General features: G+C 40.3%; 1 protein-coding gene across 2 annotated transcripts; it reads right to left on the reverse strand.

Moving 5' to 3' along the window:
- Window positions 1–11,154: 11,154 nt before the first annotated feature.
- On the reverse strand, window positions 11,155–14,989 carry LOC141003129 (programmed cell death 1 ligand 1-like). 2 transcript variants are annotated; one of them, XM_073474404.1, is made up of 5 exons: window positions 14,901–14,989; window positions 14,642–14,800; window positions 13,747–13,814; window positions 13,279–13,626; window positions 11,155–13,025 (listed from the first exon to the last, which is right to left on the reverse strand). In XM_073474404.1, the coding sequence occupies exons 3-5, from the start codon at window positions 13,796–13,798 to the stop codon at window positions 12,847–12,849; spliced, it is 579 nt and encodes a 192-aa protein (XP_073330505.1). In that variant the 5' UTR covers window positions 13,799–13,814; window positions 14,642–14,800; window positions 14,901–14,989; the 3' UTR covers window positions 11,155–12,846. The 2 variants fall into 2 exon arrangements, with proteins under 2 accessions (XP_073330505.1, XP_073330506.1); XM_073474405.1 differs by lacking the exons at window positions 14,642–14,800; window positions 14,901–14,989 and having other exon boundaries at window positions 13,747–13,848.
- Window positions 14,990–23,729: the final 8,740 nt, after the last annotated feature.

The following is a 23,729-nucleotide window of genomic DNA, read 5'->3' on the forward strand; positions in this document are numbered from 1 at the left end:
AAATTTCACCGGAATCCGATGGGGACTGCTGTGTCTCGTTCAGCGAGTAGAGGACCACATTCGTGACGAATTTCGAGTCAATCGGTCAAAAGACGGCCGTAACCCTAACCCTAGCCCCATAACCCTAACCCTAACCCTAACCCTAACTCCAGCCTTAAGCCAGTCTCATGAAACATTGTCCCTTTTCACTAAAATATTCACCAAAAATACAAATTTCACCGGAATCCAATGGGAACTGCTGTGTCTCGTTCAGCCAGTATAGGAGCACATTTGGGAGCGATTTCGAGTCAATTGGTCCAAAGACCTGGAAGCTATTGAAAAAATGGGCCGAGGTTTTCATGAAAAATGGCCACTTTTTTCTTTAAAATATTCACCAAAAATACAAATTCCACTGGAATCCCATAAAAACTGCTGTCTTTTCTTGCCGCCGGTATTGACGACATTTCTCATCAATTTCGAGTCAATCGGTCAAAAGAGGGTCGTAACCCTAACCCTAACCCTAACCCTAACCCCAGCCTTACGCCAGCCTCATGAAACATTGTCCCTTTTCACTAAAATATTCACCAAAAGTACAAATTCCTATTAGCTATTAGCTATTGAAAAAATCGGGTGGTGTATTCGCTAAAAATGGTGATTTTTCATTACAATATTCATGAAAAATAGAAATTCCACTAAAATCCAATGAAAACTGCTGTGTCATTCAATATTGAATATATAATATGCAATATTCAACCAGTATACGGCCACATTTGTGATCGATTTCAAGTCAATCAGTCAAAAAACCTGGAAGCTATTGAAAAAATAAAAAAACATCTATCTTCCATTTCAGTTAATGCAGAAACAGGTAAATGAAACGTCTTAAACTTTATTATAAATTAACATCATCAGGTTGATGAGTAAGTCAGTCACTGTACTTGATAGACCCCAGTCACTGTGCAGTTGAAATAAAAGCTTCTTCCACATATCACCACAGGGGGGCGCCAAACCACACTAACTGATACTGCTGTAGTTAAGTCCCAGGATGCCAAGTCAAGGTTACCTGTGAGCCTTATTCTCAAAAAGTTGTAGTACTCTCTAAGTAATAATAATCTGATTTTAAACTTTTACTGTTCTTTGACTCTTTTGCAGCTGAAAATGTCCCCCTGCTTTACTCGATTCAACTTCTACCACAAGAGAGAAAAAACAAATATAACACTTCCAGGGTGTGAATGATGACACTGTCTAATTCTTGTTATCACAGCGTCACGTCTTTATGTGTGAAACTGAACTGGAAACATACTTCAGTCATGCTGATGAGAACTGGCTTCATGTGTTCCTTCTCATGCTACAGTTTATTTTAGTATTTTGTTCATGTGATTTGATTTTCCTTCCTGATGATCCTATTTGATATCTGGATTCATTGTAGTAACATGAGGCAAAAACAAAGGCATCTCAGTTTACAGATATCTTTACTCCATCTTATAAGGCTGCAGCTCACAGGACAGGCTACGAGATTAAAAGTTGTGAAACATTGATTGCTAATATGAAACGACTGACAATGATTTCTAATTTGTCTAATTTGATTCTTTGACTGAATAAAACACCACTTTGAAAACTTAAGTCAAGTAAGAAACAGCTGTTTTACTCTGATGAGTATTTGCTGATGTAGTATTTTAAAGAAAATTGTGTGGGTGACAAAGTGCACACATAACACAGACCCACAACAAAACACAGGCAGTGTGGATGCACAAACTGTCAGTACTTACTGCACAAAATGCACGAATATACCTGCAATAAAATGTTAGTACGTGGTCACACAATTTAAAGGCAGTACTGTAGAGGAGAGTGTCTCCTCCCTCCAGCACAGAATCTTTACATGGTCTCACTTATAGGGGGTTGTGACACAACTTCACCCACAGGAAGTGACTGAGCTCGGAGAAAAACAGTTGTCATGAACAGAAGTGAGCATGAAGAGAGCAGAAAGCCGTCTCTCACAGCTCCCCTGTGTTCCACACACAACACACACCCTCATTGAAATACAGGCGCTGTGGATGCAAGAACTGTGAGTACATCTGTGACTTTCTATGTGATGTTCAGTATTTATATCAATGTAGTAGTTGTGTAGGCGTGAGCTTTGTTGCTGATTTGTCTTGGTTCAGACACACCTTGTGTGTCCTGTGACTGAAGGAGATCCTGTTAGTCTGAGCTGCAAAATTAAGACGTCAAACATTTGGCTCCATTGTGTTTTTCTATCACAATAAGAAACTGATTCAAAATGACAGCAGATGGGAGTTAAATATCTCTGCAGTGTCAAAGTCAGATGAAGGATTCTACAAGTGTCAACACTCAGGACGAGAGTCAGCACAGAGCTGGATGTCAGTTCAGGGTGAGTAGGATTAAAATACTTGCTGCTTTTTCTTGTCAACTGTTTTTTTCTTTTACTTGAAAGAAATTCAGATGAATATTGGTTTCCTAGTTATTCCAGCAGTGTCCAGGCCTGAACGCTCTTCATTTCCTGTCCGGTTGATTGTTGGGCTGGTTTGTGGAGTCGTTCTTGTTGTTCTTCTGCTCCTGTTGTATCGCTACAGATCTTCCGAGGGTGAGACCTTCTTCTTCTATTATCAGATGTTTTGTGTTTATGTTGAATTGAAATACACAAATATTTCCTGATCTGATGAGATTGAACAGCAGTACAGCAACTTACAATACAAAACCATGTAACAACAAATCTTCATCTTTTTTACAGATACATGCTTCAATAGGTTGGTGCAAAACTGTTTTCTCACATTTTGAACAGCGAGACGTTCAATGTTCGTGTTCATTAAATGTTTTGTATTTGCTTCATATTTTAGGCCGATCCAGTCTGAGAGCTCCAGCACAGATCATGTGGTCAACCTGAACGAATCAGTCAAATGCTCTGAAGACACTGAAAATGGTACAGTTTATACCTTTCATCAACACGCATCGCAGAAACATCCTGTTAAATATAAGTGAAAACATTTATGGTTGACGGCACTGAGATCACTTTAATTACTTCAAATAAATCAGGATCATTGACGGTGTACAAAGATGGACGACATGACAGCTCCCCAAAAGTGAAGCCAAAACATCTCTAACTGCTCTAACCTCCAGCCTCAGAGGTGTGTTAGCATCTCTTTAGACAATTTCCTTATTATCAGTGTGCGTTGTGAAAATATCACCTTTGATGACAGGTAACCATTAATGATGTAGTTACTTTGAAAATGTGTCTTTGTCATCAAGTATCTACATCACTGTGTCTGCAGCACGTGTCATCATTGCCATGTAGATGTGCCATATGTTCTACTCTGGATCATGTACTGTTTCTGAATCTATAGAGGTTCTGCAGTGAACGTTAGAAATGCAACCACTGGATGATTTAAGAGAACTGATTCCAAGTGATGGATATAAAATCCTGTAGCTAAATATGTACATTTCAGTTGCAGGTGGATCCCAGGACGTCACATATTCTTCAATTGAACTTAAAAACGTTGGGAAGCAGGGTGAGTACTCTTAATAAAGGAAATAAATAGAAGTGTAAAAAGTATTGATTTTTATAATGTTTATAATGATGCCCTGTTGTTGTTTGTAGCTGTAGCTGCTGGAGCCCACTTTTCACTGCTGTGAAGAAAGCTGACCCTGACGTGGAGGCGGGGAATGGGTAGGAAGATGTTCTTCTTATCACCTCACGACCATCATGTCGACAAGCTACAGCTGTAGGATAGAGTTCAAGGGAACCGCTTATATTATATAGAATATATATATATTTCTGATAAATTGTCCATGAATGTAATCAGTTCAGGACAATCATGAGCAGTAATGTGATTTGGGAATATAGTTACTTGTGTAACACTTAAGCAAAGCAGAGACGAACATGATTGTGACAGATGTTGAGTTACATTTTGTCGTATAGCTCCACCACAGTTGCCTGTAGACAGACGTAGATATGCCCAAAAAAAAGTTTTCTCCTTCTCTAATTTAGTCCACCTGTGGCCTTTTAACAGTCTCAGCCTTGATACAAAATTGCACAGCCGGTAGCAGAATTGGTGCACAGCTGAATTGTTCTCGAGACTGTGGAAGCTCTCAGACTCTTTGCTGCACCAGCGAGTGCACTTTGAGGACCAAGGCCCAGTAGCCGCGCAGTAACCTTCCCATGTACGTTCAGGACCCCCTTATTGGTTTTACTTGAAACAAAGCTGTGGAAGCTGTGAAACTTGTAATGCAGTACCAGGGAGTGCCCTTTGAGTGTCCTGCAGCATTACAGCACCCCTCTGAAAGTTTATCTGAAGCCTTAACATACATCACTCATTCCCTGCACAGAGGAATACTGGTGGTATTATATTTAATCTGCCATACGCAGATGACTATCTGTTGTATATCATATTTATTTATATGAACTAATTATATATACTGTTTATATTTCATACTGTTGTATTATACACTAAATACACATTATTCAATGATACCTAATATTTATATTATTCATATTTCTATGGCTCAGATATAGATATATTTGATTGCATTAATTGTGAGGAGGTTATGTCCAGTCATTGTTTGTCTTTTAGTCTTAAATTATTCATCATGAGTCCTTCTATTAACTATGATCATTCATCAAATCAATACTGTGTATCAGCTGATTCATTGTGATTTGTTTTCCTTATTATAAAAAAAAACATTAAAAGGCAAAAATGCGAAAATCAGTGATGTTTTTATTCTTAATGTTGTCAAGTTTAATATTACAGCAGGTGTAGGGGTAAAATCTGGTGATGTGCCTCAGCCAGTGTAGTGGGTGAGGAGACAGGAAGACACTTCTGCTTCACCGCAGTCATGAGCTGAAGTTTAGAGCAAGTCATGTCTAATGTTAGCACTAAACACAGCTTTTTTTTTTCTTTTTTTTTACAAATTTGGTTACAAACCAGAGTTGAGATTTGATCTAAAGAAGAGGTGTGGGATCAGCTGAATGATTAAAATTCATCCTGATGAATGGACATGAATGCAAGCACAGAATGTCATGTATGTCGTGTATTGTAACAATGTCCATCAGAAGGCACAGAGGATATAATAATTAACTCTTCTAAAAAGTCTCGACTATAAACAATATATATCTTCCTGCACAGACTGTGAGTAAATCAAACTGAAGCTCACAATGCATGATGTATTTGATCTTCTCTGCAGCAGCAGCACCTGATCCACATGTTGTCACAGAGTGATAACCACTGGCGCCACCTGCTGACATTAATACATGACTGCAGCTGAGAAGGTTTGATTTTACTGTCATGTTAGATGTCTTCAGAAAAAACAAAAAACAAGCAGACACTCCTGATTAAAAGCAGAGATCCTTTATGTTTATCACCAGCGTTAACATATCAGTTTTTCAAACAGAACAAAGTGAACATATTAAAACACATATAACAAAATACATCACATAAACAGTATATAAGGGTATCATGTGTCATATAATATATTTTCATATATGAAGAAAAATAACTTCTTCATGTTTAAATGAAACTAAGTGATTTTATTTGACGTATGGCTGCAAACTGTCCTACAATCCCAAAGCCTCAGTTTCAGAATAAGACTCAAAAATCAACTTTTCTTACAAATACCACCTTTAAATGAGACCATGTTAATAAAAACAACTTCTCTCATATTAATGGAATTATTTACAATTTTTTGTTAAGATAAAGTAAACATGAGAACAAGCAGATCAGTTCAGCTGAAGCTTCATGACGTCCTGCAGGAGTCCAGTACAGAGAGATGAGATATGAATCACAATGTCATATTGTATTATGGATAAATACATCATGTAGAGAAATGAAAAGTATAAATGTAACATATATACAGTTGTAACATACACATGGTGCACGAGGTCGACATGTTTCTCAGCATTGTTTCAGTAAAGTGAACACAGAGCAGATTTCAGATCTGTCTAATAAGTGACAGAGTTTGATGAGACGTCCTGTCAAAATAATGGACAACATGAAGGTGAAGAACAACGTTTCCTCCATCAACTCCATCACTGTTTATCTCCTCTGACTCTGATATCATCATCTTATATACATCATGAACAACATGAAGGCAGGATGTGTTTTAACGCTCTCATTTACACTGTTGATCAAACTGTTTCCTCAGATCCTGCTGAGCTGGAACTTTTCTTAAATCCTCCGCTGGTATATAATTGGGACATACAGTGAATAAACAAACAACACAACGACCACTGCTGCTACCAGTCCTGAAACACAGAAGATGGCAGTCCATCCTGAATTTAGCCTGTTCGGCCTCTCAGGTGTGTCTGTGTTGGGTCTCTCAGGTTCGGGCCTCACTGCTGTAAAGAGACCAAACAACAGAAGAGCTGAAGCTGTGACATATTTCTCAGATACTGTGAGAATGAAGTGAAGGATTGTGGATTGTGGTCGTCCTCAATACTTTTCTTCAGGTTCTTATTGATCCAAAAAGCTGCTGATTGAACCTGTTAATAAAGTTCTACTGACTTCTACTCAACCAACTTACCAGAGACGATGAGCCGACAATCACCAAAGTCCACACCAGAGTTTGTCCTCACATCACACAGGTACCGGCCCGAGTCCTCAGTCCTGAGTCTGGACACATGAAGTCTGAGTCGTCCATCTCTGAGGACGTCTTTGTCCCACTGGAGTCGTCCTACAAACTGTTGATCCCGAGACTCTGGGGCCTCAACACCTCCACGTAGTTCAAACAGGACTGAGACTTTGTGATCAGTGTTCATCCCACAGAAGATATAAGTGAAGTTGGGGGAAGTGTCAGTTGTGGTTGTGAACATCCATTCCAGTGTGATGTCCTGGTTCTCCTCTGCCTGATAGGAGGTCTGTGCCACATTCACTACAAATGTTCCTGTTGAGGAGACAGAGAGGGAAAGTGAGGAGCAGACACACTTTAAGACAACTTTAACATGGCAGCCTTTAAACTCCATCTACACGTGTTTCTGTGGACAGTTTAGTGACGTCTCAGAGCTGCAGAGGCTCATCAACATCAGCTGTTTGCTCACATGTGGCTACTTTAACTGATTCACTGAACCACAGTGTAATAAAGTGAAGCTGTAAACTAACCACAGACACAGTTGAGGCTGATGAGCAGCAGGATCCTGCAGATCATCTTCTCCCTGTGAGAGGAGACAGAGGTGAAGAGTCATGTGATCACAGTTCAGTCCTCACATGTACCACAGCAAACATCTACAGTCTGTCTTTAGTCTTTACAATACTGCTTTGTCTTCATTGTCCTGCTCATTACACACAAGGACTTCCTGACTGGACAGTCTTGATGCTAATGAGCTGCTGTGTTGTACTTCTGACACAAGATGGCGCCAGTGGTTAAACTGTTCAGTCCAACAGCTTTGATGGTGACTCAGTAAAAACACATCAGCAGCTGTTCGGTTCAACACATTAAAATGAAAAAACATAAAATCATTTATCTTCATAATAAAAACACTAAAGTGCCCAAAAGTATGTGGACACCTCAGGAAGCAACAACGGCGCCATCTGGTGGAGAACAACTCAAAATAAGTGCTGCATGGTGTCCTGAAGACAAAACAGGAAGTGGAGTATTCAGCCTTTCTGAGTGTAGAGGTGTGACAACATGTTGTCAGTGTTGTGACTCTGATACATTAGAAACACATATAAACAGTGTCTCCATATAAAGTCACGAGAAAACAACTGCAAATAAACACAAACAACCTTGAATACATGATAGACTCAATGTTTAGATTCAAGATTAAAATGTTTTTGTTTTTTTCACAAGATGTTTAAAAGTAGAAATGAAGCTGTTTCTGGTAGAAAGTCCCTCATACAGCTGACTGATACATTCATGAACAAAAGATCCCATTACGATGCCCTGGAGGCTTCTTGTTACCAGTAAACTGCCTGTATATTTCCACATTATTAAAATAATTGATGCCTTTTAAACGGTTGAAAAGACAAAAGATCTCAAACTTTCAGTGAATCAACTTTGAAATCCTGGTTTGTTTCCACTGAGTTAAGTTAAATGAATACATACATGAGTTTGTGAGTCTTCAAGTCTTCGTCGTGTGGGATCAAAAATGGTGAACTCAGTTGTGTGTTGATTCAGGAAGTCTCGAGTCTCAGCTCAACTCGTCAGAGCTGAAAGCTGCACTAACCACAGACCACATACACAGACTGACTGCAGCAGTTTAACCAGAAGTTTACTGCACCCCATACAATATTAAATACACATATAGAGGAGGATATTTATATCAAAGATATTCATTAGAAGAAAAAAGACTCCTGCAGGATGTCATGAAGCTTCAGCTGAACTGATCTGCTTGTTCTCATGTGTTGTATGATGTTACAGGACACACAGGAAGTGACGTCTTTATTTATTTGATCTTAATCTTTGTCTTCTGATGAACATTGTGACAATGCGCTGTCTTTACCTGATGTTGTTTATAATGTAACATACTGTAAATACATCCATTAATATGAGAGAAGCTGTTTTTATTAACATGGTGTCATTTAATAGGTCAAATAAAATCATGTAGTTACATTTAAACATAAAGAAAACTTCAGGAGAGAAGTGGAGTGTTTCCCATCATGCACTGTGTTCTGTGGAGAGAAGAGAAACATCTGCAGCTGTCGTTATGATTTAATTCTGATGCTTCAGACACATATCGATATATACGAGAGACTTTCTGTACATCTTATTTATTCTGTGCACTTTCTGACCAAAAAGTTTCAACCACAACCACAATCACATTCAAAATGGTGTTGTTCGGAAGAGAAGTGGGCGTGTTGAAAAGGCACAAGAGTGTGAGATGCGTGAGCTAAAATCCCCTCTATGGGTGCAAAGTCTGACTAGGTGACTCATTTAGCTCCACTCCGGGGACTGAAGACTTCAGCAGCTCCTCTCTGTCATGTTAGTTGAAGTCAGATGAGTCAGTCAGCTGTATGAGGGACAATCTACCAGAAAAATCATTTCCACTTGTGTCTCAACTGTGTCTGTGGTTAGTTTACAGCTTCACTTTATTACACTGTGGTTCAGTGAATCAGTTAAAGTAGCCACATGTGAGCAAACAGCTGATGTTGATGAGCCTCTGCAGCTCTGAGACGTCACTAAACTGTCCACAGAAACACGTGTAGATGGAGTTTAAAGGCTGCCATGTTAAAGTTGTCTTAAAGTGTGTCTGCTCCTCACTTTCCCTCTCTGGCTGTGTCCAAATTCAGGGGCTGCAGCCTTCAAGGACGCGGCCTTTGCGGTCCACGAAGGCCGGGTCCTTTGGAGAGACCTTGAAGGCCGCGTCCACCGCTGTTAAATGGGACGGTCCAGCCTTCAGAGTATTTCCTGGTTGCGTCACCAGGTGTTCATGCATTAAAGTCTGTTTTGGTTAAAATCTATCAAACGTGTACATTTATTTGTGTGTGTAAAATGTGTCAAATCTGAATTGAATTATCAACATTACAAAATAAACATTAACCCATTGGTGAATAACAACTATATTTACCATAGCATTACCAGCTTCACGTATTTTAACTGAAAGTTAAACTTTGGAGGTTTTATAGTCTCTTGAAGTTTAACATATCTGGCGTTGGATGTTCAAATGAGTAAAAACCGAATATAAACCCATTACTTAAATTTAAATGTCATGTCTGCGCCACTTGATGTCGCCATTTTCTCTTGCTTCCTCTTCTGTTTCGGGACTGAGCAGCGGTGCGCAAAGGATCTTGGGATATGTGAGGCCGCGAAGGATAGTAGCGGTGCGTCCTCCTAAACGAGGGTGGGGAAGGCTGCATGTGTGGGCTGCATGTGGAGCAGCCTTCGCGCAGCGTTGTGACGTAATTGGCCTTCAAATGCGCCCTTCGTGGGCTGCAGCCCCTGAATTTGGACACAGCCTGTAACTGCTTGGTCCTCCTCCAACCTCCTTTAAACACGGACAGGGGCCTGATCACCTGACGAGGAGCACCTGAGAGGAGTGAGTAGAGAAGGTGGAGGGTGAAACACTTCTTTTGAGCAGAACACCTTCAACAGTGTTTGATCAGATGATTCAAACCATTGACATGTTGTTTGGGATTCATAGAAAGTTGATAAGAGATTCTTAAAGTTATAACCTCCAGAAAGAAATGAAGACGCCTGAACAACAGTGTTTCCTCTACAGGTCATTTTCTGACTGGTGGAGCAGAAATGAGTCCAGAAAGGTTCATATTGTGAAATAATGGGTGCTTTGAGCTCAAGAACACGCTAATATTTATTTTGTGATGACTCACGGGACAGGATGACGCCACCTGGCATAAAACAAACAAGTCAGAAACACAGTACGAATATCTCTCTGAATTAATCTGACTTTATTTCAAACCACAAATTAAAACAACATATTAAAAAACAAACAAAACAGTGTCTGAAAAGGAGTAAGTTGAAGTAACACTTATATATCTCCACACCTTTCTCACTTTTCAATAATTATATCAACGAACATACAAACAGTTTGTAGTTCCCAGTTTATTTACCACTTAATCAGATAAATAAATAACAGTTTATTTACAACCCATATTTCCACCCAGTGTGAGGGGAAACTAACACAACCTTTCCTCTTCCATACACCTGCCAAAAACATATTTTTTGTACAGTTTTTTAAATTGATTTATATTTGTGCTTTGTTTCAACTCATCACCCGACACTTTCCACAAGTCCACCCCAAACACTGACATGTACACACGAACACATTGTTTTTTTTTAAATTAAGGTTTTCCTCTTAAATCATAACCTCCCCTCCCCGGCACAAAATGTTGAATGTTGCCTGAAAGTAAATTATATGTTGCTTTAAACATGATTACTACAGGCCGGTGAAAAGTGTTCGCACTTCAGCTTGTAAAGTTTGTAAAAACGTCTTTGGGAATCAATTTGTGGAGCTTCTGGAGACGTTGGAGAACGGTATGGAGGCATTTCATGTTTTTCTAAGGCAGTTTCATGAAGAAAGCTTCAACTCTGTTTTGCTGTGAAGCTCCAGAAATGTTTTGTGGTCTACATCACCTGACTTTCCATCAGCATGGGGGGAGGAGATGATGACTGGACTTAGTTTTTGGGTGAACTGTTCCTTTAAGACCAGAATTTACATTAAATGTATGTTTTAAAAAAAAAAGTTTGGATCAAAACAATACAACAATTAAAATATAGTAAAATATTTAGGTTTTTTTTTGTATTCAGTGGTTTACATCAGAAGTTAAATCTAAAGCAGATAACACAGATTAAACAAGAGCTCCCTCTGCTGGTCGCTACCCTTAATAACAGTGCTAACAAATTAAAGCTGGTCACACAATGATAAAACAACAGTGAATAAGAATATAAATGTAACAAACAAAAATAAAACAGTAATCGGAGGCTTCTTTACATTCTCTCCAGTCCAGCGCATACGATGAATACTAATAAATCTTATTAATACAGAGCTTTTCACAACAACGTTTCAAAGTGCTTTACAGGATTGAACCAAGATTGAAACATATGATTTGAGGTGAATAAAAACAATGTTTCAGAGAGTAATAAATCCCCCCGACAACACAGATTATAGGAAGTGATTTCAAAGATGTCACTTAAAAATAAAAACTTACATTTCAAACGATGTAACCACGACTGCCCACACACTTCCATGTGTCACGGCGGAGGAGGTTGTGATAATGTGCCGGTTTAGACAGAGGCAGAGCGTTGTTGACGAATACATCGAGACACGTTGTCGAGTTTTACCAATGAGAGAAACTGACAACGTACTTTTCAAATGTCGGACTCAGTTCAGACTTCTTTGTTATGTCCTGTGGTCGTCTCACTTTAACTAAACCTGATTAAAATGTGTCCAAAAGAAAGTATACAGTACTCACAAAAGACTTTGACTAAACAATCTCCTCTTAGACTTTTGATAAATCTGATTTTTAAAATCAGGGAGGTCACAGCTTGTTTGGGGGAGCGCGCACAATAGACCAGATCCACACGGCGGCCATTTTCCTCGCTCAGGGTGGGACGCTCACGTGTCGCACTGCTGTGTTCTAGGTTGCAAGTCTTTAATTTAACTATAAATGTTATAATTTCACTGCTTTCTGATGGATCGCAAGTAAAGAAGATGATGGAGAGTGAAATATGCCATATTTCAAGGTAAAACTAAATATTTGATTACCCATTAGCTAACGTTGGCATTCAAGTGAGACACACTGGATGTAATCAAGCCGTAACGTTAGCCAGGAAGTGGTTGAATGCTAACGTTAGCAGCTACAAACAGCTATTATATCTGACAATTTGTCAGATTTGCTTCACTTATACGACCTCCGACCTGGAGCACAGCAACGTGACACTATCACAGCATTCAAGCTTTCCTGCCCGAGCACGACGTCGGAAGAAAATGGCCGCCGCCAACCATTAACATAGTTGGACCAACGCTGTTTAAACCTCTGTCAGACAGAATTTGAAAGAATAATGTCCTTTTAAGTGCAGAGTGAAAGGGGGTGAAGGTTAGGGGTCACAGTGTGGTGAAGGGGGGTCAGATTCATCTCACAGAGCTTTAAATGCAAAATACATTTCACAGAGTGATTTCACGTTTGTACGAGGTAGATTTCAGATCGTCTTCTGACTCCATGGACAATATAAAGGCACGATTTGCTTTAACCATTATCAACTTCCACAGTTTGTCTGTGAAGCATCAAAGTTGTTGCTATGGTTACCTGCTGGTATGTTTGACAATTTTATGACCTGCCAGCCAATGGGAAACAAGTATTTTCTGTGTTCATGGTATAACTTTTATCTCCGATCCTTCTTGGTTGAGCTGTGACTTTTTTGTTTTTAAGTCAAACACTGGACTCTTCTCTGAGAAGCTGACAACATAATCTACTGAATGACATGAGACAGGAGTGAGTGAATAGAAATGTAAAAAGCGAACAACACAGCTACCAATCCTGGTGTCAGTATCAGCACAATAAAGACGTCGATCCCTCCGCGTGTCTCTGTGCTCGGTCTCTCAGGTGCGTCTGTGCTCGGTCTCTCCGTTTTGGGCCAATCCCTCGCTGCTGTAAAGAGACAAATCTGTGTCAGTCACATGAAGAAAAAACATTGTACTGCAATACAATACAAAAATCTCCTTAACAGACAAAGTTATAGTTGTTTTGTTGCTACAAACTATCCGTCGCAGGTATTATTGTTCCAAAGAGGGTTCTGATGAGTGTTACACTGTCATTTTTTACTCTAGTGTCTGCTGGCAACAAACATCTCAAACTGTTTCATATATGATCGGATACATGTGACGACCGTGACTCAACCTACCAGTGATGTTGAGTGAGAACTGTGTGACCTTCCTGCCAGATTCAGTGGCCATCCTACAGAGGTACAGGCCCGAGTCCTCAGTCCTGACTCTGGACACATGAAGTCTGAGTCGTCCTGTTCTGAGAGCGTCTTTGTCGCACTGAACCCGTCCTGCGAACTGCTCGTGCTGAGGCTCGTCGACACTGTTGTCCAGGTGATAAAACACCTTCAGCTCAGGCACCAACACACAGTGGACCTTCAGTGAGGGGATGGAAATGTTGGACTTGGACGAGAAGCGCCACTCCACTGTGATGTTCTGGTTCTCCTCCGACGGATAGACTGGACCTGTGTAAGGAGACTTAAACAGTCCTGAGAGGAGAAAAGACAGAACAGAGATTAAAAGTTCTTTGGTTCTTACTGAAATCTGTTGGCTGAAAGTGATTTGTGTCTTTTCTCTTCATGGATAATAAAGTGAAGCTGTAAACTAACCACAGGAGGTCAGACAGAAGAGCAGCAGGATCCTGCAGATCATCTTCTCCATGTGAGAGGCGACAGACCTGAAGAGTCATGTGATCATGATCAGTCCTCACATACAACCATCAACCACCGGATATTTTTAATGTCGAGACATTCCCAGCCGACAACATCGGGTGTTTTTAATGAGAAGTCAGGACAATTTCCACCCAGTTTTCTGGCAACAAAACAGATATTTCGACAAGCTGTCAGGACTTTTTCTGCTGTGTTTGTGGCAACAAAGCTGGACATTTTTGATGAGAAGTCAGGACATTTCCAGACGTTTTTGTCGCAACAAAATTGGGCTACTTTTGTCGAGAAGTCAGGATGTTTTCCCGGAATATTTTGTCCAGACGTCTGGACGTTTGCAGCTATTCCAGATATTTCAAGCAAAGACAGGATCTTGTCCAATGCCAAGCTGGAGACCACTGTTCAATACTGTGCTTTCACATTTACAAGTTTGAAACCACTGGATAGTTATAACAAGACATCAGGACAGTTCCAGCTGTTCATGAGGCAACAAAACCAGGTTTTTTGTTTGAAAACATGATTTGAACCCTGACAGAAATGTTGTTTTAAGCACATGAGCGCATCACTGTCACAGCTGGTCATCGACATTATTGTGCACTTCACACTAAAACAGAAAGTAAGATATATTGAACTTTTCTGCATTAAAATCAGAGAAACCTGTCATGTTGTTCAAGTACACAGAGCATTTAACTTTCTTGCCTGTTGACTTGCAGGAGATAGTTCAGAGAAAGAGGAAGGAAGTCATGTGAGCACCAAACATGGAGATGGAGGACAGTAATGTTCAGTCAGTATTTATAAAAGAGCCTGAAAGAGGTGGAAAAGCATTTACTGTCAGAATTACCTTTAGATGCAGATGTGGTAAGATTCCTGCAAAATCCTCTCAGTAGTAAAAATAAAATTATCTCATGAAGTCATTCAGATTCCTCGAGTGGATAAAGAATTTAATAAAAAATGAACAGAAGGCTTGTTTACCAGACAGGATCCAGAGCAGAAAACAGTCCTAAAAGAACCAGAACAACATGTAAAATCAAATAAAACCAAACTCAGAAACTTAAACCGGACAGAAAACTCCTCGTTCTGCTGGAGGGCAGAGGACTCACCCCTTTGTACAAGCAGACACTGGAGAAGGAGGAGGTGGAGATGTTTTTGTTATGACGCAGTAAGAAGACACGTCCCCTTTACTTTCACTTTCACTTTCAGGTCACATGACTCCACCTCCCCCTCCCCCCCCCCCCCCCCCCCCCTCCTTCTTCTTCCTCTGGTACAACCAGCTGATGCAACATGCACTAAACAAACTCGCCTACTTCATGGCACTGTTGCGCAGTGAAGCAGCTCGTAACTAGTAAGTAAAACACAACAGGCTTTTGGGCTATTTTGCTTCAATAACATGTTTTCTTTCAGACAAGTGGAAAGAAAACTTCACATTTCTGTTCTGGACATTTACGCAAATCATCACAATATTCAAAAATAACGTGTGAACACTCAGCTGGGGAGGTTTCATGGTGACATCTACAAACTAAGTAATGCATGTAGTTTAAAAATGCATTCTTCATTTACTGTTATTTGCACACGTTTCATCTGACGCTGACACAGATGAGACAATAAACCAGGGGACAGACTTAACCTGAGCTCAGGTGTAAGACAAAGAGAAGACATGTGGCTGATGAAGCTGCACATCCTCCACTGTAAGATCTCTAAATGTCACAGCTGGTTCAGTTGTTGGTTCAGTCACTGATCACTCATCAGTCTTAAAAAATGTCCAGAATCAAAGCACAGAATTGTGTTAATTACTGTCGTATTTTAAGTTTCTGTCACAGAGGTTATGACTCTTCTGTATGTAAGTCTTTTAATATCGTTCACCTCGAGGCTGTCAAGAAGTTAGAGAATTATCAGCAACACGGATCATAATAATAAACTTTATTTACACAGACTAATGAACATATTTATGGATTTTTCTTGCATTAATTTCTTGAAAAAAAGTCATAATGAAAAAATATAAAACAGGAATGTTCTGACATGAATATAAACAGTGTTCACAACAGTATGTATTAGAAAATTAACTCATTTACTTATTTAACTTAAACAAAAAAACATCTTGTAAATACAAATACAGTCTTTAAGAAAAGAAAATAGATAAATGAAACATTTAAACGTGATATAAAAATCGGTCAAACTCTTCACGGGGACATGTAGAAAACAAAATCCACTGTTTTATTTCTACTCTTCTATTTAGTGGTTCATTGATGAGAAAAGAAAAGGACACAAGAAAAACATTGTATGAAAATATATATATATATATTCACAGATATATATAAATGTACTGGCTGTATTTTACTTCTATCTTATTGTGTAGCTTTAAAAACAACAACAGTGTGTCGCGACTTTCTTTATACAATCATGTTCATCGGTGTGAACATGAAATTGATGGTTGTCCTGCTCCATGTCACTGATTTTCTTTTGCACTAGCTGCAGATTAAAGTTGTATTCTGATAGTTATCACCTTATCATGACGCTTTATCCTAGTTGCACAAACCTTTATGCAGGTGTTTGGTGATAAACGATGGCTTTTTTTTTACTGTAGCAAAGTGTTTAAACACAGCTGGTCATGAGAGAAAACACGGTGACAAACACAATTAAAAAAATCACAGATAAGTTCAAACTTTTTGTTTCTTTATGCTCATTTTCTGTTTCGCTCTTGTCAAAGCGCTTTGTTGCGTGTGCTCTGTTGAGGTTTAAGCACAAGATCCATTAGATCAGTTAGAAACAGATCATTGTTGGGCTTGAAATACCTGTTTTGGTTGCTACAAAATGGCTGGAAATTGTTCAGCCTTGCTCACCACAAACACGGCTGGAGATGACCCCAGTTTCAGTGAAATATATTCAGGCTGGTCACCACACACATGGCAGGAAGTTGTTCCCCTTGTTCTCTTTTAAAAATATCCAGGGTTGTCATGTTTCTGAATGCAGAAAATGACCCAAACTGTTGAGCCTTTCCGACTGTAACTCCACCACCATCTCCTACACCTCCCCATATGAAAACCAGGTCATGAACACGTGACACGTACGAAGTTGGATGAATCTGTGGTTTGCAGGAATGTTAATGTAATTACAAAAAAACACGTTTGACGCTTGCTTGTGACGTATACCTACAGGTGAGGTCGCTGCTATCCGCTAATCTCCACCACCCTCAGCAGGGCTCTATTCACATCTCCACATCCGATCAACAATAGAGGGTTAAAGTCTTCAGATAAGGACAGTATATCTGCGTCAGCCCTCTCTCTCTTATCTCCTGCAAAACAGCGTCTTTATAATGTTTTTAAAACAGCTACTGAGCAACCGTTTTATGACAGATAAGTGAGGTGATAGCTGGTGCAACCGGCTACTTCATGTACAAGTTATCTGTGAAAATCAAGATATCAGACCTCATAATATACTAACTGTTCATACTCCACAGAGAGCAGGACTACAGCCGGGCGAGGACAGGTGTTTATAACATCGATGCTCGGTGCTCACACGCAGTCAAAGTGGATGGACGGTGTTTTCCAGATGTCTTTTGATATGAAGATGCCGACAACGTCATCACCACCATCTTGTTGCCGCTGTTTACATTCACCCTGAGGCAGATCCAAAAGATGCACCACGTGTTTACGTATATTTCTACATAAATAACAGCATACATCTGTAATTCGTGTAGCATGAAGGTGTTTACAAACATAAACTTGGTTTTACAACCCCGTGTTGTATAATGAGGAATAAATTACCTTGTAAACTCTTCAGAGATGTTGTTTTGATGAGATATTTGTCCAACTATGCCATCCTGGAAAGTTTGGACCTGTGCTACAAATCAGTCAGGGCAGTGAAAGCGTTTCAGAACCATCCGTGTAAAAGTGATGTATAAGTCAGCACCATAGTGGACGTAAGCCTGCGCCTGCACAAGTCATCCAGTTTAACAAGAATAAAGAAAATACTTTGTTAAATTCGTATCCGAGGAAGATACTTCGCTACGACTGTCGAGTGATCACTGCTGTTAACCCGACCCGTTACGACAGGAAGCAGCAGCAGGCTGAAGAAAGGAAGCTGAATCATTTCATTCATGTGACACGACTTCTGGGTCCTGCTTGTTTCCCTTCAGGTAGAGCGACATGAAGAAGTCCAGTGACCGACAGTCAGTCCAGCTGCTGCTGCTGCTGCCAGTCCCAGTCCAACAAACAGGCCAACTCTGCCCCGACTCTCTGGCTTTGGTTCTGGTTCTGGTTCTGGTGTCACCGGTGTGGGCGTCACGGTGGCTTCTGTAAAGAGCATTAACAGTGTGTGTGAGTTATCTGTTCACACAGTGTTACATCAGTGTAGCTGAGAGTTTGAGTCTGTCTGTTCTGACCAGATGAGTTTAAACCGTTTCAGCTGACGTGATGATCCGGACTTACCAGCGATGTTGAGTGAGAACTGTGTGACCTTCCTGCCAGATTCAGTGGCCATCCTACAGAGGTACAGGCCCGAGTCTTCAGTCCTGACTCTGGACACATGAAGTCTGAGTCGTCCTGTTCTGAGAGCGTCTTTGTCGCACTGAACCCGTCCTGCGAACTGCTCGTGCTGAGGCTCGTCAACACTGTTGTCCAGGTGATAAAACACCTTCAGCTCAGGCACCACGAACACACAGTGGACCTTCAGTGAGGGGATGGAAATGTTGGACTTGGACAAGAAGCGCCACTCCACCGTGATGTTCTGGTTCTCCTCCGACGGATAGACTGGACCTGTGTAACGAGGCTTAAACAGTCCTGAGAGGACGAGACAGAGAGATGCGTTGTTAGTGCTCAGAGGAATGATAACACAAGTGAGTCATAAATGCACTGATATGACTCACCTCGAGTACTCTGTGTTACTCATCCACCTTACTGCAGATAACACAAGTACAACCAGGGTATTGATACATGTGTAAATATATATAAAGGTATAAAAAGATCTTCAAGCTCTTTGCCAATATTAACTTAGTCAAAGATCTTAAAAGTTAAAAAGGTCGACACCAACAGGAGCTCCTCTCTCCCACAGAAAACACTGCTCCTGAACGCCTCGTAAGTAGTCCCGCCTCAAATTCCTTGACTTTGTGACATCACACTACATCACCGTGTGTCACAGTTGCATAATTTACACCGCGCTGCATGTTTGGCAGTAAGAATTGATTCAGCGCAGCAGCTGCTCTGTTGTTGTTAGCAGCGCTGGCTCAGGCATGTGTGAGCTGACCAATCAGAGCAGACTGGGGCCTTAAAGAGACAGGAGCTAAGACAGAGCGGCAGAACAAGAAAACTGATGTGTTTCTGAGCATTAAAGCATGTAACCCTGTTTTGGTAGTAAACCAAAATAAAATTATGAACCTGATCTGCTGTTTTCTATGGTTCCCTGTTGTCCATGATGACAACCCTCTGGTAAAGTCTGGCAAAAAGGTGAGGACCCCAAATGCAGACACGACGGCAGACAGGTGAGGAATGAAAGGCAAGCTTTAATAACGTAAGTGGTAGTAGATGAATTCAAAGTCCAACATAGCAAGAAACAAAAAGGTAGGCAGGAAAAAAACACAAGAAGCAGACAGGGGCAAACTGAAGAAATAAAGAAGTACAAAAACTCAAAGAACAAGCTGACAAAGCAGGAGGAGACACGCAGTGATAACTGAACACAGGTGAGCAGAGAAAACAAAGAGAGGAGGAAAACAGGGCCAGGTGAAACTTATCAGGACATCACCAGGGAGGGAAAACAAGACAAAGGATAGGAAGTAACACAACCAAGACCAGGACACATTGGCACAAAAATGGTAATTTTCCTTTAACATTTCTCTGTATGGTAATAAAGTGAAGCTGTAAACTGACCACAGACACAGTCGAGGCTGATGAGCAGCAGGATCCTGCAGATCATCTTCTCCCTGTGAGAGGAGACAGGAACACATTCAGTCTGACTGTTTGATTTCTATTGTCATCATCCGCTGACTCTTACTCAAAGCAGCAGTTACTCAGCTGGTAGTAACTGTCCAGCCTCGTCCTGACTGTCCTCACAGATTAAGATGAGACTGTATATAAGATGAGTGTGACCTACCGGCAGAGTCAGTTGTCCTCAGTCTGTGAAAAACTTTCAGAATGAGTCTTTACTCAATCAGAGTGAGCCTGTCCTCCACCTACTCCTGCTCCTCCTGCCTCTGTTAAATCATTTGTCTCATCTGCAGACGTGCAGTTGCATGTTTTTTTTTCTTGTGGGGCAGGTTGCAGCTGAATTGCCGCCCCCATCGACTGCCGTCAGACCAGTTTATCGCACGTGACGACATCTGTAGGACGGCTGACGGGTAGTTTCACAGAAAACTATTTTATGCAGCGTTATGTACGAAATGTGTTTGTACATCAAATACATTACAGAAATATGATTAAAGAGTTTAATTTCTTCTTTCCGCTTTTCATATTTCTTCAGACAGATGTCCATTTTATTTATGGAAATAAATCTTTATTTACAAGGAAAACAATTGTCAAAAGCAGTTCTCCTCTCTGTATTGGAGTACGGGGATGTTATCTATGGGCAGGTGGCTCACACTACTCTCAAACTAGATGCATTTAATTACTTTGCATTGAGATTCATTACTGGTCATTACTTCAAAAAACTGGGCTTGCCTGCTTTGTTAAAAAGAAAGGAATGACACTTGATTTTATTCATTTAAAAACTACAAGTTCACCTCATCAACACTTCAAGGTTCAACTGCAAATCGTAATTGTTCTTATTGTCTTGCAGATGTATTCATCTCATCGTCAACATCTGCACCTTTACCTTTTTACATTGTTATATAAATGTTTTCCTTCCTGTGATTTTTTATTGTAGCCTGCATTGTCTCCCTCGTCGTGTTCTCTCCGAGGATTTAAATAAATAAATTAGGGGTTCACGATACGGATTCGTTTCAGCCGATACGATGACTGATAATTACCTGACTCTCATGGCCGATATCGATAAAAGAAACCAGTATTTTTAAGCTTTTTCATGCACACCTGAGTGCATGAAAGGCTACGATATAGATTGTTTGATTGTTGTTCTTCTTCTCTGTTTTTATTGTTTTTATTGCCCACAAAACAATTTTAAAGGTTCATACCACCACCTATTCTGTGTGGATGCTGCACCAACAAAAGCAATCTGGTTTTGTATTATTGGCTATAATTTCTTTATATGCTGATAACCGATAATGTAAATGTTCCCTTATATTCGATATATATCCCTTAAAATAAATGAATGACCAGAGAAAATAACAATATATTGGCATCGGTTGCAAAACACATGTATCAATCCAATATGTTCAAAAATGCATTTTCATATTATTGCAACATGTTGTTTAAAAATCATTCAACACAACTGCACAAGTGCTTCATGGAGTCTTTAATTCCTCTCTGTGGTGTGAACTTACTACTGAATGAGAGATCTGCCAAATTAAATATCAGAGATCCTGATTGGAGGACTGTTCCTGCCTCTACATGACCTCGCAGGTACTGTCTCCTTTGCAGTGGCAGCAGGAGATAATAACTGTGACGGAAAGAAAAAGCCAAAAGTCAGAATGACTCAGCTCAGGAACAAAGGGCACGAGAGCAGGTGTGTGGGCGTGTGCATGTAGTGCAGCCTGCAGGTGACAGGAAGCTGAAGAACATGTTTCAAATATCTCAGTGACTGTCTGTTTCAGCGCAGCACCTACCTGACACGGAGATATGTGAGCTCCAGCTCCTGCGTGGAAAAAAACTGACCACCTGACCGGCAAACAAAAAGACAGAGGTGCTGAAGCATGAGAAGGAATAAAAGCACCTCCTTCAACCTTTAGGGACTGAATCAGGTTTCAAATCAGAGACCGGGCCTCAGAGAAGACTTTTATAACGGTGGTCAAGTCCTGCCTCTTGGATACGGTTGCCTGACAGCAAAACACTGACATACACAACAAACAAACAAACATGAATTCCTGTTGTGGATAAAAAGGCTCCACCCTTTGAAGTTAGTGAGTACAGTGTGTGACATGTGCCACTGTGTTGTTGACATTCATGGCAACATCTACAGGGTGTGTTGCCATGGATGAAAAAAATGTCAGAGTGAGGAGGATGTTGGTGATGAAATGATACATAGCAGACAAAAACATGGTGAATATTATCGTCAAGGCCAAGAAAAAGGAGAAAGAACGACGGGGACGTCACCAGCGCTCAAAAAGGCAGAGCGCTCGGAAAAAATGCACAATTAACTAATAATTTTTGATCCGTGGACGTTTTATATTTGTAAAACTGAAACCTGTGACATCACAATGTAAACCACTGCGCGTATTCAATGGGCCGCATATCCAGGAAGTAAACACGGAAGCCAATGTTTTTTGGCATGTGTGCTAATTGTCATTGGTTTGAATGGACGCCATCTCTCAATCTGGTATCTAGTTCTTATAGAAATCTATCTATCGACTTTAAGGCCTCAGATATAGAAAACACTATTAACCTGTCCAACTTTGGCTCATGAGAAATAAACATTCTCAGCTAAGTAAACTTGGTGAACACTACGCTGGGGAAACATCATCAATACTTTTCAACACTTCAGGACACATTCAACAAAAAGGCAGCGGCACATATAAAAGCACCACTCGTAAAAGAAAGTACCTGGCAGCCAGTAAAGGAGGTGCTGCCTCACTGTTACGTAGCTGTTTCCGCCCAGGTAATAACACACCATCATGTAAACACAATGCTGCGAGTCACTGCCGTGTGTAAATACTGTACATGCTTTGATGATGCGTATCCGGACACACCTCCTACTCAGGGCACACATCTTACATGTGACTCAGCTACGTGTCTTTGCACTGTTTGTGACCTGTTGGTGCACCACTTTTACTTTTTTTGACTGTTTTGAATTTCATTTTTTTTTTAACAGTTTGGACTGTTTTTTGCACTTTTTCTTTGCTTTTGCACTGTTTTTACTTTGCAGCCTAAAATGTTAAATGTAGCCCACATAAACAATATTTATTCCTACTTGTTTATGGATGGGTTGACAATAAAGTTCTTGTTCTTTTAATGACTTTGTTTGATCCTGTGTGACCTTCATGGTCTCCACAGGAGATCAGTTTGAGACTTGACTGCTGTTTGACTTGGCAGAAACAATCAAATCACAAGTTTTCGCCGGTGAAAGGACTTTAAGGCCTCAGATGTAGAAAACAAATCGTGAATGTCTGAGTCTTATTTCATTGTTCTGTTTTCATAGATCTGAATGATGTAACATTTGCTGAAGAAGACTTTGGACATGATCCGCCTCCAGCTGTGTTTGCCTCAACATATGATCATTAGCAGCATCTAGTGGCCACAGGTGGAACTGCACGTTGAATTTGACAACTTCGCATCGTATGAATCAATGAAACACTCGAGAAATAGTGATGAGTGGTGTTTATTCATTTATTCTCTGAACAGTCGTTACTATAATCACATTTTACTCTCAAACAATCAATGAAATGATCCAGCAGTAACAGTTACATCCATCGTGTGGACAGATTTTGACACAATCGTTCACTCCAACAAACTTCTGGGATGATTACATGAGAAAATGACTGATGATCATCAGATTTGTAGGTTTCACTTATTCAGCAGTAAACACGATCTAGCTCTAACTGAAGCTTGGTTTGATGCTGGTTGATTTACCGGCACTGACTCCAACCTTTAGTAACTTGTTTCAAACCTGTGACCTAATTTTTGGTCTCTACAAAGTTTGTTAGAGGCATGTAGGTGCAGTCGAAGAACCTTAGTTTCCTTGGCTATATGAAGATGGATTGATGCTTATGTGTCACCTAATAAAATACTAATGATGATCCGTCCTATAAGTGTTTGGTTTTGCCCTCCAATCACACTGACCAACGTTTTCATGACTTCGACTGGTATGACACACTTAAGGTCAATAAGTCAGCC

Source organism: Pagrus major, chromosome 10, assembly GCF_040436345.1.
Source record: "Pagrus major chromosome 10, Pma_NU_1.0".
Taxonomy (NCBI): Eukaryota; Metazoa; Chordata; class Actinopteri; order Spariformes; family Sparidae; genus Pagrus; species Pagrus major.